General features: G+C 41.3%; 1 protein-coding gene across 1 annotated transcript in view; it reads right to left on the bottom strand.

Annotated features, from left to right (window-relative positions):
• Positions 1-13,102, bottom strand: part of RAPGEF5 (Rap guanine nucleotide exchange factor (GEF) 5) — a 33,923-nt gene that overhangs the window by 15,040 nt on the left and 5,781 nt on the right. Inside the window, exons 6-11 of the mRNA XM_010157555.1 lie at positions 12,991-13,069; positions 9,826-9,975; positions 7,082-7,179; positions 5,162-5,284; positions 4,288-4,466; positions 944-1,034 (exon numbers count right to left, since the gene is read on the bottom strand). Of these exons, the coding sequence (XP_010155857.1) occupies positions 944-1,034; positions 4,288-4,466; positions 5,162-5,284; positions 7,082-7,179; positions 9,826-9,975; positions 12,991-13,069 (720 nt within the window). The remainder of the gene's footprint in view (positions 1-943; positions 1,035-4,287; positions 4,467-5,161; positions 5,285-7,081; positions 7,180-9,825; positions 9,976-12,990; positions 13,070-13,102) is intronic.

Genomic DNA, 13,102 nt, shown 5'->3' on the forward strand with positions numbered 1-13,102 from the left:
TTGTCTCTCTCCATGCTGAAGCCTCTGACATAGGCAGTGATGTTTCCATACGCATGACTTCAGCTAAGGGTGGAAGACTTTGCTCTGGACAGCCTCAGACAGGTTTGTAAGTCTCTGATGCCCACTTGGTTACAGCTGTTGGTGCTCAAGAGTGTCTCCAAGGCAGGAGATCACAGCTGTTCTCTGTCACTTGGTATTAAGGATTGGTATTATTTGAGTACTGCCCACTTGTAGTGCTGGGGGCAAGGGGAAAGGATGAAGCTTCACCCCACCACACTAAATCACTCCTTCCCCAATTTTTGGTTCATCAGCAGATATAGTAAGCTTGCAGATATTACCAGTCAATCATTTACTTGGAAAAAAAAAATCCACAATATAAACACAAATTCCAGTGGGGCCCTCCTCTAAATATCCCATACTCTGTCTAGCAACCAGTAGCTACTTTAGCAAATAACTGCTGTTCTCCAGTATGCTTCTTATTTATGGCCCATTTCGTAACTTTATTGTTCAAGATGAGCAGCTGCAAAAGAGCTGATAAAGGAGAACTGAAGAGGGTTTATTTCTACTTTGTATTTTTTAAAATGAAATTATTCCATAACAAGGTATTACTTGTTTGGGGCCATCAAGACTTTCTGTTCTGACACCTACTTAAAATACTAGAAAAATTTGCCTGTCCTTTTATTTTATTTTTTTTTTCCAAAGAGGGTAAAATCTCCTTGTTTTGTTCTTATTTCAAAACTCCGTAAGGACACATTTAGTTTTATTTGAATAGCTGTTTATCTAACATTTCAGGTCACAGAGAATCTTCTCTACCAACACTCATTTTCTGTTTGATTTCAGCATGAAAACCCAATAATTAGAAAGAAAAGGTAATTCACTAGTGTACAACTTTTGTGAGAAATGGTTTTGACAGGGTTTAAAAAGATACAAAGATGTGTCTTACCTCCCAGGTCTGAGACAGCCGGCTGACAGATGCAGTGTTGAGACCCATAACAATAGCAAAGAATGAATTCAGATTTCTTTGGGCTTTACAGCTGTGAAATAAAAATATGAATGCTGTATTCTGATTTTTTCTACTCAGAATCAGAGATAAATGCACAGGTATCCTAGGTTACTGAGTCACATTTCAACCCTCAATGCTAACATCCAATCATCTTCCCCATAATGAACTCATTAAATGTCCTCTCATGACCACCTGCAGTCTGGGTGATGGGGTCTCTAAGAAGTTTTTTAGCAAACGTTCCACTGTCTCATCAACACTGTTGTTGGCAGGTTATTTTTTTTCCCCTTTGGTGTCAAAAGTGATTTTCCCTTTTCAATGTTCAAGTTACTCTCAGCTGTCCTTTTCCATACAGAATAATTCCTTGACCTCTGTTCTGCTGCATTATAAATATTTTCATCCCCTTTTTCATCTTTTCTGTAAATTGTACATCATCGGTTCCTTCAACTTCTCTTTGTGGTCATGGCCTGCAATCTGCTTTTTCATATTGTTAGTATCCTTCATTGAATCCTTTGTAATTTATTTGAACTTTTCTCTCACATTTCCTTCTTACCAAAGAGGTGTAGTGAGACAGTGGGGAGGGAAGGAGAAACATAATTACTGTTTTGGCTCTAAGTTCTTACACCTTTATCCTATGCAAGTATAAAACAAATATCAAATCATTTATTTGGAACAGCATCACACTTCGTCCTTGCCTTTAATTTGTCATCTATTATCACCCAAGGACCTCTGTCACAGTACTGTTCTTTACAATCACACATTTATTTTTTCAGCTCAGTATTAGCATTCCCTAGCTGAATTACTTTGCATCTATCTAAATTAAATCTTATCCTACTGTTGTTTGCACATGCCACCAGACTCCTCAGATAATTTTTTTTTTATCCTCCAATGCATTTGCAATGCCTCATCATTTTTATTGTCTGAAAATCTGATTAATGTTCAATTTACATATCCCTATAAATTAGTAGCATTTAGCACTGGTTCCAATACAGGTGCCTATGGAATTTGTTTGATACCTCTATTCTTTGACATTTTACTACATATGATCAGACCTTGCTTATTTCTAGCCCATGAGGAAATTTGAAATCCTGAAATATCAAGTTCTTTTTAAACAAAAAGATTCCACTTTCTCTTGCCAGATTCTTCAAGACCACTATAAACATATGTGTGCATGTGTGTGAGTGAGAGAAAATCCTCTTTTAAGAGAATTTTAAGTACGAGTGCATCCACTGCCTTCACTGGGATTTATCATCAGGGAAAAGTATGTGCCAAGGCCTTAAACTGGAAACTCGCCAGCAGGTGTTACAAGCTTTACAAAGCTTGCCCTCATCCCTGCGTACCATCTTGAGATGCTGTATTTCTCACTTCACCTCAGCTGTCTTTAAGTTAATCCTAGCTTTGCGGCTTAGACTCCTTTTATCATTAAAGTCAGGCAGCTCCCAAAGGTAATTCATTCCAAAGTAAGAAGCTGTCCAGCACAGCAACAGACTACTGGATGGGCCCATTCCTCACAAAGAGAGAAGGTGCATCTTTCAGTCAGCCACTGCTTGGGAAACAGGAAGGCTGCTGTTGAAATCCATTTATTCTAACCCGATGTTGACCTGTTTCTGTAACTCTCCAAGAACATAGATGTTAATTTCTAACAACATGCTAATTCATTTTCTCTACCAAATCACTTCTTTTCTATTTTAGACTAGCTCATCAACAGAAGTGCGGCTATCTGTGTTTCAAAAACCTCTGTCTCTATGTACTGATACTCCTGTGTAAAAACCTTCCATCTTCTTCAGGTGCTTCTCAACAGTGAAGCACACAAACACAGAATGTGAGATCTTAGTCTGACAAGCTGAAAGAGACACTGATTCCTTGCTGAATCTGGAAGCTGAGAACAGGGAGCAGCCAGAGCTGCTCGCAGCTCCTCTCCGCCTTAGCCATAAACAGAGTATCAGGGCTGCTTGGCTTGTGCCTCATGATGAGGCTCCTGTGTTTGGCACACTACCCCTCCACCGTAATCATTCCTCTTTCATCAACTGTTCCAGAACTGGTGAGCTATGGTAATGTCTTCTTTTAGAAAACTGCTTTTCTGATTAAAAAAAAGGAGAAAACTACACACTCACTCACTTGTATATCCTTTACTTCATGCTACATGCTACAACGATGGGTACTGCTGCAATGGACTGGGAGAGCCGGTCTACTCTACACAGACAACTGTACCTCGTCTCCACAACTTCAACTTCTCACTTAACAGACGTGGAATCAATTCCAATAGAGGAACATTTCAGTCTGGTGACAAATATATTCTTATTCATGTGGGACTGACATGAAACTTTTCATGGAATGCAAATTAATGCTGCTGTGGTGGAAGAAAGGGACACACAACCAACCATTTTTGATGCACTTGAACCAAACTTGGCCACTGATAAGGCAGAAAATGAATGTATTACTACATACCACACAACTTGCAAACTAAATCAAATCACATTTGTGAGTTACACTAGATTAGTCTAGAAGAATTCATTTCATTGCTTCAGCAGAGAACAGTCCTTTGTAAGTGCCTTGCAAATTACATCAACCCAGTCGATGAAGGAACAAATTACACATTTTCCATGAACACGCATATTCAAATATTGCAGAAGTGGAGAGAGAGGCGAGAACGGTTGCACATATTTAAATTGCTCCACTCCCTTGGTTACCAAAACAAGTGATTACAGAGAAAAGAACTCTCTCTGTATAGTATGTATCTGTATTATGTTCCAAGGCATAGAATAAATGGCAGCACTATTTAGTAGTAGTGCAAGAATAGACCATCAAATCTAATTAACAAAGAACCCAATAAATAAGAGTCCTCCAGACAGAACATGAGGCAACAGCTTACTGCACCCAGTTTCCCCTATAGAGGTTAGGCTTTCAAGAGTATAACAGAGTTTTTTGGTTTCCATGTGGACTTTAGTGAATAACTGCGTTGTTGCTCAAACAGTTTTGCAATACAGTCCTCTGGTTATCTCTTCTAAGAACAGAGCTATCTCTGCCCCATCAGGGATTTTGCAGTTGATGCTGCAGATACAGAAGCTAAGCTGCTGGGGAAGATTTCAGCAGCATATACTCTACCACATCTAGTCTTGGTCAGTGTTTGCTGTTGTTATTTATGGACTGTTTTATCTAGGCATGCTTACTACACTATTAAAAACACAGGGTGACAAATTAATTTTCTTTCTTTGCTTTTCCATCTACTTCTCACCACACAAAGCATGTGAATTTAAGGATTTTTGTTGCAACTTCAGTTAACTTACTGGGCAGCAATCTTGATGAACTTTTTGACTAGCTGTACACGTTTGCAGAGCTGGCTGCAGAGGAGTATCTCGGTGGCAACCCAAAGCTGGACCTCGTTGCATCTTTGAAGCAGAAGACTGAGATTCTCAGTGTTTTCAGCACTGCCCTGTCTGCTGAACGTGAAGTATATCAGCTCTTGCTGGAAGACATTGACAACATTATTAGGGATATAAAAAACAATTTAAATAATTTTCTTAGAATACCAACATGCTTTTTAGTAGATGGTATTTTCAAGTGACATTTTGTACTGTTAATTGTGTATGTTACGCAGCAGCTCAAACCAGAACATAACAGAGTCAGGAAACAACGCAATGGGCATGGAAGTGGGCCATTATCCCATTATATAAAGCCTGTCCACTATTTTTTATCTCACTGAAGCTTAACAAGAACAATAACGTGATCATCTAAATTGCTGAAATTGCAATTTCTTTTGTGGTTAAAGTGATATCAAGCACACCTATTTGTGGAATCTCCTATTTACTGGAATGTTATCAAGTGCAAAGGACAATTTGCATATATAACATGTTCACACAGTTTTTAGACAATAATCATGCTCTTGCACTGCCTTAGCCAAATCTCAATCAAACCCACCAGGAATACAGGGAACATATGAGATGTCTGAGCCCAGAGAAGTTACAAGCCTTTGATGACGTTTTTCATTATCAAGGATCGCAATACATCTCTTGGACCTGATTCAATGCCATCACTACTGAGAGCTGCCAAATAGTGCTGTCATGATGGTGAACAGAGGAATACTGATGCTCCAAAACACATCACAATGGCACAATGCTGCACGACAGTAATATACCTGGAAGTGGAAGCAGTGCTTCTTACCTCATGAATTGCGTTGAAGAGGCCCCAGTCAAAGTTTGTTAGTTCTAAGGCAAGATCCCAGGTGTTGATTCCCAAAATTCTTACAGACCTTTGCTGCAATTCCTCATTTTCAGCAAATGGGTTCTAAATCAATAGCCAAGAGTGGGGTGGGGGGGAAAAATATCCTCAGTAAAAGCCAGAAGTTCTGCAATGAAACAGCTACTGGACCAAGGTGCCAAACAGAGCTGAGTAAGTAATCTTCTCTAAGTGCTCACTGAGGGTTTTTTCCCCCCACTAATCAAAATCAAGGAGTTATAGCCTATTTAATAAATAGCCTGAAACAGGAAATGGGTCAATAGGATCAATGATTTGCTACTGGATTAGGCCTTCTCTTCTTTTCTCTAAACCTTGAATACAAAACACTGACCAAGCAGACAGCATAATGAAAATAAAATCCCTGAAACCATCAGAAAACAAAATCTGAATTCAGACACCAGGAAATTTTTGTATTTTAAATGAATCATTCTGCATACACACTGGATTTATAATAAATACACACAGCTTGCCCACCAATCTACCTTTACAGATAACAAAGCCATACATTTTATGATTAATCTACTCAAAATGTAATCACCAAACAACAGTAAACTACCGAGGGTCCTCATTCATAAAAGTTACTTAGCATATTACTGTGGAGTGCACTGGTACTGCTGCTGTTAAGGGTCATTTGACATTTCCATTATTAGCTTGGATTTTCAAACGTTTACAGTTCTCTTGTTTGTTTGGGTTTTTTTACCTCATCAGGCTGAAACTTGGCACAGCAACCATCTGCCAAGATTAAAGATTATTCTTATCTGTTAAGCCATTACTTTGGTGCTACGTTTCTGACAGTTACAGCAAGTTTTGCTATTTTTATTACGTAACTAATGAAACTAGAATGGCTGTCAGCGGTCTGCACTGGAAACCTTCCCTTAATATTCGCATTTTTAGAGGTGGCTAGAACTCCGGAGACAATGGGGATGACAGACTACAATGATAACGGCGTGTCAGCTCTTTGGGGCACTCTGATCCAACAAAATGTAAACAGACATTTCTCATCCCTAGGATGAATGCACAGATCCTAGTGGCACTGACAACACATAAGTCAGTTGCGATACTGTCCCTGCACTTTCCTTAAAAATATCTGCATAATTAGCAGGAAACTATTGAAAGTAAATTCTGTGAGTGCCTGACTGTTCCTGCCTCACTGAGATTTTTGGGAAATCATGGGGGGAGAGAGTTTGCAATCCTGGTTTCTGAGGACAGAGGGACTGGGAGAAACCTGCTTCCCTTCGACCCACTCCCCTCCCTGGCACCAGTAACAGAATGGAGAGAGAGATAGAAGGAAGGGAAGAGGACATATCAGAGTGATATATACCAGGCACAGACTGACCACGTATCTGTCACAACACTGGGGTCAGACTAATACCCTGTAATTTTGGTAGAACTCACACAACACCTATTTCTACATGCAGTAATTCCACAGTTTGTTTATTACCTTGTATGATTATGTACCAGCCACATTAAGTATTACAGAGGCACAGGGCGGGGGTGGGCCGCAAGAGTCACACAGGCCCTGGATAATCCTCACACCACCACCACCCCACCCCCCGTCCTGTACAAGCACAAGCCAGCTTTTCCAGGTTGATGTAGATTGAAAGATATAAGCTGTACAGAAGCTTTGGTCTATTTGAAATTGATGAACAAATTCCATTACTGTTCAGTCAAATAACTGCTGTTAATGCAAAATGCTGTATTTTCAGGTAAACAGCAGCTCAGTAAGCTTTACGAAGGAAGCAAAAGATAAATTCTGTATTGAAAAAGCCCTCTGAGAGGAATATTAAGTTCTTGATCTGGAGTCAGAAAAATTAAAAATGGGAGGTACAAAATACAGATCCTTACCAAAGAATCAGTCAGATCTTTTCGGTAGACAAACATACGACTGGATGACTCAAAAGATTTTGAGATAGCCAAGTCATTTGGTTGTAGTTCATGTTTCTCTGTGAAAACAGAAACCAAAACACAAAAGCTACAGAAAAGGAATAAAAGCCGTATATAAGAAAAACATTACAAATATATTTGTAAAGCCACATCGACTTCTTAGAACGTAACTAAGCATCAAATCCAGACCCTATGGGGACCATCACCTCCACACTACTCAGGCAAAATAAAGATGAGATGTCTGATGCTGGACTAGAGCACAGACTTCCAGCATCAGCTTTTAGCCTGGACTTTACATAGTACAGAACAGAAAGAAACCCGTCAATCATCTAGGCTTACCTCCCATGCATTATAGAGCATTTCATTTCAACCCAATATATCTACTGTAAATGTAGTGACTTTTGTAAGAGCAAAATGTCTGGGTCTCCAGAGAGGTCATCAGTAGCCATGGCCATTCAACAGGAAAAGAAAGGATCCCAACACCATGAAATCTGCCCCATGGAGCAGAGCTCAAGAGTTCTTTATAGTGAGGTATTTACAGACCTAGAATAATTCATTTATCTGAGTAAATGAGCAGGATACACAAAACTGGTAGCAAAGAGAAAAGACTTTTTTTTTTTTCCCCTCCACTTCAGAGTACTTCAGCTCTGGGCAATCTTGGATGAACAAGAGAAAGGTGTGGTGAAAAAAAAGCAAAACCCAAAACACAGCTGAAAAACTGCTCTGGGAAAACTGTCTCTTCCTGTAGGGTCCAAGTAATCTTCTGGAGACCTGGCATATGAAATTTGATTACAGTGACTGTATTAATGTAGACTCAAAAGCACTATAAGCATGTTGACAACTACCTTGGACCTTTCATTGCCCATGAGGGAGGAGTAGGGCCAGGAGGAGTCTGAGCGCCGAACATAATTTCAAACTTTTCCCCTCTTACCCATGCTCACAGTGACACCAGATACATTTATGTTGTACTACCAGTATGTTTTTTCAAGGTAATTTTGAATGAAAAGAGCTTGCTTGTTCATTTCAGGAGTACAATAAAAACACATTCTCCAATGTTCATCCTGCTGCCCTCCAAGTGGGTGGCAGATGACAGTTTTGCATCATGCAAATAGCCACAAAAAAAAAAAAAAGAAAAAAAGAAAGCATGGCAGGCTGATGCTTATTGCTCATGGCACAGGAATGACAACACATAAGAACAAAGATAATGAAGTTGTGGTATCTCCAATTAATTCAGGCAATGTGACTAAATAACATCCTGGGCGTTACAGTGGTCATGTAAAAATGACAGTCCTACTGTACCTGCTTTTTAATTATTGTTTCTCACTGAACAGTCAAGTGGCAACCACTTCTATTCTGTGGCTTTCTTGGGAACCAATGTGGTCTGAAGATAATAGTGTATTTGTTTATTAATTGCTGGTTTTCTTTAGCTAAGCAGGCAGTTATCACTAGATTTACTACTACCTGAGCAAAACTTGCCTTGCTTTTGAACATGAGCGAGCACAAGTCCTGAAAAACAGCAGCACCATGATTTTGCAGTGCTGTAAAATGCACTGGAGGCAAGTTTGGGCACATGCAAGGGTAAAAAGAGTATTCCAGCAAATGGTGTAACCCAACTGGACAGGACCCCTTCGTGCAATGCTGTGGTGTGGCCTCTTCGTGCCCAGGCTCTCAACAGCCAGAGCAGGGCACCATCTCCCTGCCACCCACACTGGGGCCCTGCAATAAAATGGTTATTTAATTGAGCTTGGTGTGGGGGAGAAAAATGTGACCTTCCATTCCTGAATCAAACAAATAAACAGAATGAGCCAGCATCTGTGTATATTTTAACTGGACGGACAAAGGAGTAGCAATGAGTGCTATAACTCTAAGGGTGCATCCTTTGTCCCAACATCAACTAATGTTGGGAGAATCTGGACAAGAGATTCTACCCTCTTAGCTCCTTTTTGTAGATTCAGGTTCACATTTTTATGCACCTAGTTAAACTGCTTCCTTTATATTCTCTCAGAGCCAAAAGACACCACAATGAGCAAAACAATCTGACCAAAGAACTTGAGGCCTGCCAGACACCAAAGAAAATCTTGGGGGTTTGGCTGGTTCCTAGTATCAGCCCATGATCAGTCTGGTCTTCCTTAAAAAAGACAGTAAGCCTTTCTGTTCAATGAGAAACTCTAAAATAATAAGCAAAAAATGACAGTTGTAAGCAAGACTGCTGTAAGCAGTTTTGTAAAAACACTGCTTAGATTGCTCTCAGTACCTCAGCTGTGCAAATATATGTCTCTCTCCTTCCTGCTGGAGAATATTCATTACCCGTGCCATAAATGAGGAAACAGCCAGGCATATAGTATTCGTTATTCTCTTTTACATTTTTGAAGCAAAGCATGCCTCATTGCCTTCCAAATTAATTTAAATGTGAAAGTAGGAAATTTATACGTGGGGGAAAAAATAAAATCTTGCAATACTGCTGGAGACTGAGTCCTTTGCATTCCCTTCCCAGTGAGGAGAGGCCGGATATGCCTTATCTGACGGTACCCAAGAATGAGTTGTTGCTATGGAAACGACTCTCTGAGAAGCAGCTCCTCATTGTTCCCATGGTCATCCAGCTGTGGGCCTGCACAGAACAGCTGTATCTTTGCACCAGAAAATGTCAGTCCTGCCCTACATGATGCACTAAAAGGTAAGTAATCAGATGAAGGGAAGTTATTTACCACCAGAGAATGTGACTGTCACCAGCGCCAACTCCTCCTCCGGGTACTGGATCTTTTCTGCTACAATCTTCAGTATCTCCTGAGCTGAAGAGGATACTTGAGCTTTCACACTGACGTAGGAGTGCTCTGTTATATACACACGGCAGAAAACTGCACAAAGGAAGAAAGACACGTTCAGCAGTAAGCAGAGACACCTGAATAGAGCAGGGGAGAATCTCACAGACCGACCTTGGTGATGCTTTGGCTGCTGCAGCTGCGGGAAGGGCGGCTGCCTTACTGACATACAGGGACACAAAACTAAATAAACGTCACCATTTCCTCCCTTCCCACCTCCTCTCCCCAGGAAATGAGAGGGCCAAGCAAATGGCAACTGAGACCCCCATGGCTGCCTTTTAGTAATACCTATTTAAGACTTCCTACGGTGGGGATTTGTCACTGAAAACCTCTACTGCCTCTCTTCTCTGCAAATTCAGCTGTTGTCATCTCTTCTCCCTTCTTTTAGGTTCATATAAATCACCATCCTTTCAGTGTTATTTCACATCCACTGCAGAGATTATTTTGGACCTCCACTTCCACCTGGAACAGAAAGCTTCTCAAGAACAGCACGTTCAATGCTCTTCAACCACTCCGCTGGCTTATCTGTCTAGACATCTAAACTACCTGCATTGCCAGGGTATTCAGCACCAGTAGAGGCTGCCCAAACAGCAATGCAATTAGTTCTGACAACTCTTCCCCTGAATCAATTGCAGCACACATAAAAGGGACTGGTTTGGAGAAATTCCATGGGCTCATCACTTCCAGTGAAGCCCATGAGTTGGTTTGGCTCCAAGAGGGAGATTCCCAGCAATAATGCTGTGGTCAGCTCAGGTAGTACTTTGTTTCTGCTACAAAAAGGGATGTACGCTCCCTCTGCTTGACAGATTTTCAGGTTTACATCTTTTGCTGAGTTTGCTGTAGCCAGTTCTTTGAAATACAGCTGCCATACTTAAAAGGGAAGAAACAGAGCTGCAGACTTGCATAAATATTTCAAAAGTTACATCTGCTAATAAGAACTGCCACAACTTTTGGTGTCATACTCACTTCACTGTTAATTAAAGTTTTCATTTTCTTCTACTTCAGTACTTCTTGTAGACTGGTTGCTACCATATCAGTATAGACAATGCTTTTCTTCTCCAAAAATGCTGTACGTTAAGATTATTTTTATTGACAGCTGTACATAGCAATAGCTTTTTGCTTGTCCTACAAATCTCCATGACTTCAGGGAACTTATATTAACTGAGACCATGCCAGAAGCAGCTAAGAACTCTATCCAGGAACACCTTTTTTTTTTTTTTTTGTGTTGTAGTAAAGAAAAAATGAAGATGAGAAGGAAGGAGGAACTTCGCGTTTAACCTTGGTGAAGAAAAGTAATTTGACTTTACTTTTTTCTGAACCTGTCTCTGCTGACAGACAGTAAATCAGATCCTATGACAGAATCTCTCTTCAGAATGGATATAACTCATGAAAAGATAGAGACATCAAATTGCACCCTAAACTATTAGGTAGAAAAATAAATCTGACAGAAATATTTGGCCTCCATACACAGCATGCAACGCAACTTGCCTAGAGTGAATTCGTTTGAAATCTCCTCCTCTCTGTCATTTGGGATGGGAAGATGACAGCAATATGTTAATTTATAACTGGGCTACAGACATATCCTTTGTTTAACTAAGCCAACCTACAGGTCAGGTCCTCAGAACAACGACCATACTCATTCTCCCAAAGCCTGCTCCCCACACACCTTTCCCATGTCCTGTCTGCTGTACCTATTGGCATGGACCATGTCATCTCTCCCAGGAGTCTGTGCTGCTCCTCTGTGAGATGCAAGAGGGGATGCCAGTGGCAGGAAGCAGCCATAGACTGCAGGTCACTCTGGTAATGCTTACACTAGGAGATAAAATACCTCCAGCCCAGTGGCATGGTGCAGCTTGTAGAAATCCATCTGCCCTAAGCACCATCATTTGCTAGCACTCCGTTGCAGTGATTTAGATGACCACCCCCAGCATCTATCTGCCCTCTCTCCAACTCCACTTCTGCCATTTCAATCCCTCAAGCCCATCAGCTTCCATAGTTCATGCTCTTAAAGAGAGAGATAAAGCAGTTTAACCAAGTGGGAGATGGCCTTGCCGGGTCCTGCCCTTCCTGTTCCCCACAGCCACACAGTCTGTCTCCTCTCTGGTGCCAGTACACTTCCCTTCCCACTCACCCACCAGCTGTATCACACGTTTTAAGAAGAATGAGTGTGTGTGTGGGTCCTCATCCGGAAATAACATTTTTAGAAGCAGCCTTGATAATATAAACCTCAAATAAACCTGTATTTCAAGTACAGAAAGAGGATATCTATCAGCAGCATGTATTGTGTGGAAAGACTTGGCCTTGAAGGAGCTCAGTGTTTATTCTGACACAAACGAGCACTAAAAATACTCTGACTCCAAGTGAACTTCTGGAGTTTTGTTCCCAGAGGGAAAAAGGAGCTATATTGTCCAAGGGCAAGCCTTCCAGGTAGGAGGTCCCCCTGCCTGTTCTCTGCTTGTGTACATGGAATTATACTCCTCTCTGCCTCCTTCCTTGTACAGGCATTACGGGAGGGTGACAGCCTCACTGTGTTATTGCACTAGTAGCAATGAAGGGAAATTGCATTTTGAAATGGTTGACATTAAAGTGAAGTGGCACCTTGCACTCCACACCGAGACGTTTCCGAGGAGAGAAAGAATTAAGGTGGGTTCCCAGTGTCAGCAGATCCTGGCCCATTTCATGCAACGGGCTTATTCATTCACCTTTCTCAACCAAGATCTAGGTCAAGAGGCCGAGAGCATGAAATACAGCAGGAGTAACACCCGGTGGATGGGCTGCCAGCACTCCTGGGAGGCACACAGCTCTGCTCCAGGGCTGCTGGAGCAACCGGACAAATGGGGGCAAAAAGCCCTTGAGCTATCATGTCACTGTCAAACCCCTGTAAAGTAGAAGGCAGGAAGGTAACCTTACAGAGTCTAATCTTTCTTCTTTTGTGGCCCTAAGGTCCTGTTCAGAAGCTGTATGTCAGATCAAAAAAAAAAATTATTACATTATGGGCAGCCCTTGCGAAACAATTCTGCAGTTTTTCCCCCACCCTTTCATCATACTTACTTTCTTCTGTTTCATTCATGGTTCCTCTGTGCTGCAGCCAGTTCTCCTTTACACTGAACTGGTGGAAAAAGGTTTTATTCTGTGAGGGAGTGGGGCGGGGGGGGGGGGGGGA

This window comes from Eurypyga helias, unplaced genomic scaffold (genome assembly GCF_000690775.1).
Source record: "Eurypyga helias isolate BGI_N326 unplaced genomic scaffold, ASM69077v1 scaffold18078, whole genome shotgun sequence".
NCBI classification, from domain to species: Eukaryota; Metazoa; Chordata; class Aves; order Eurypygiformes; family Eurypygidae; genus Eurypyga; species Eurypyga helias.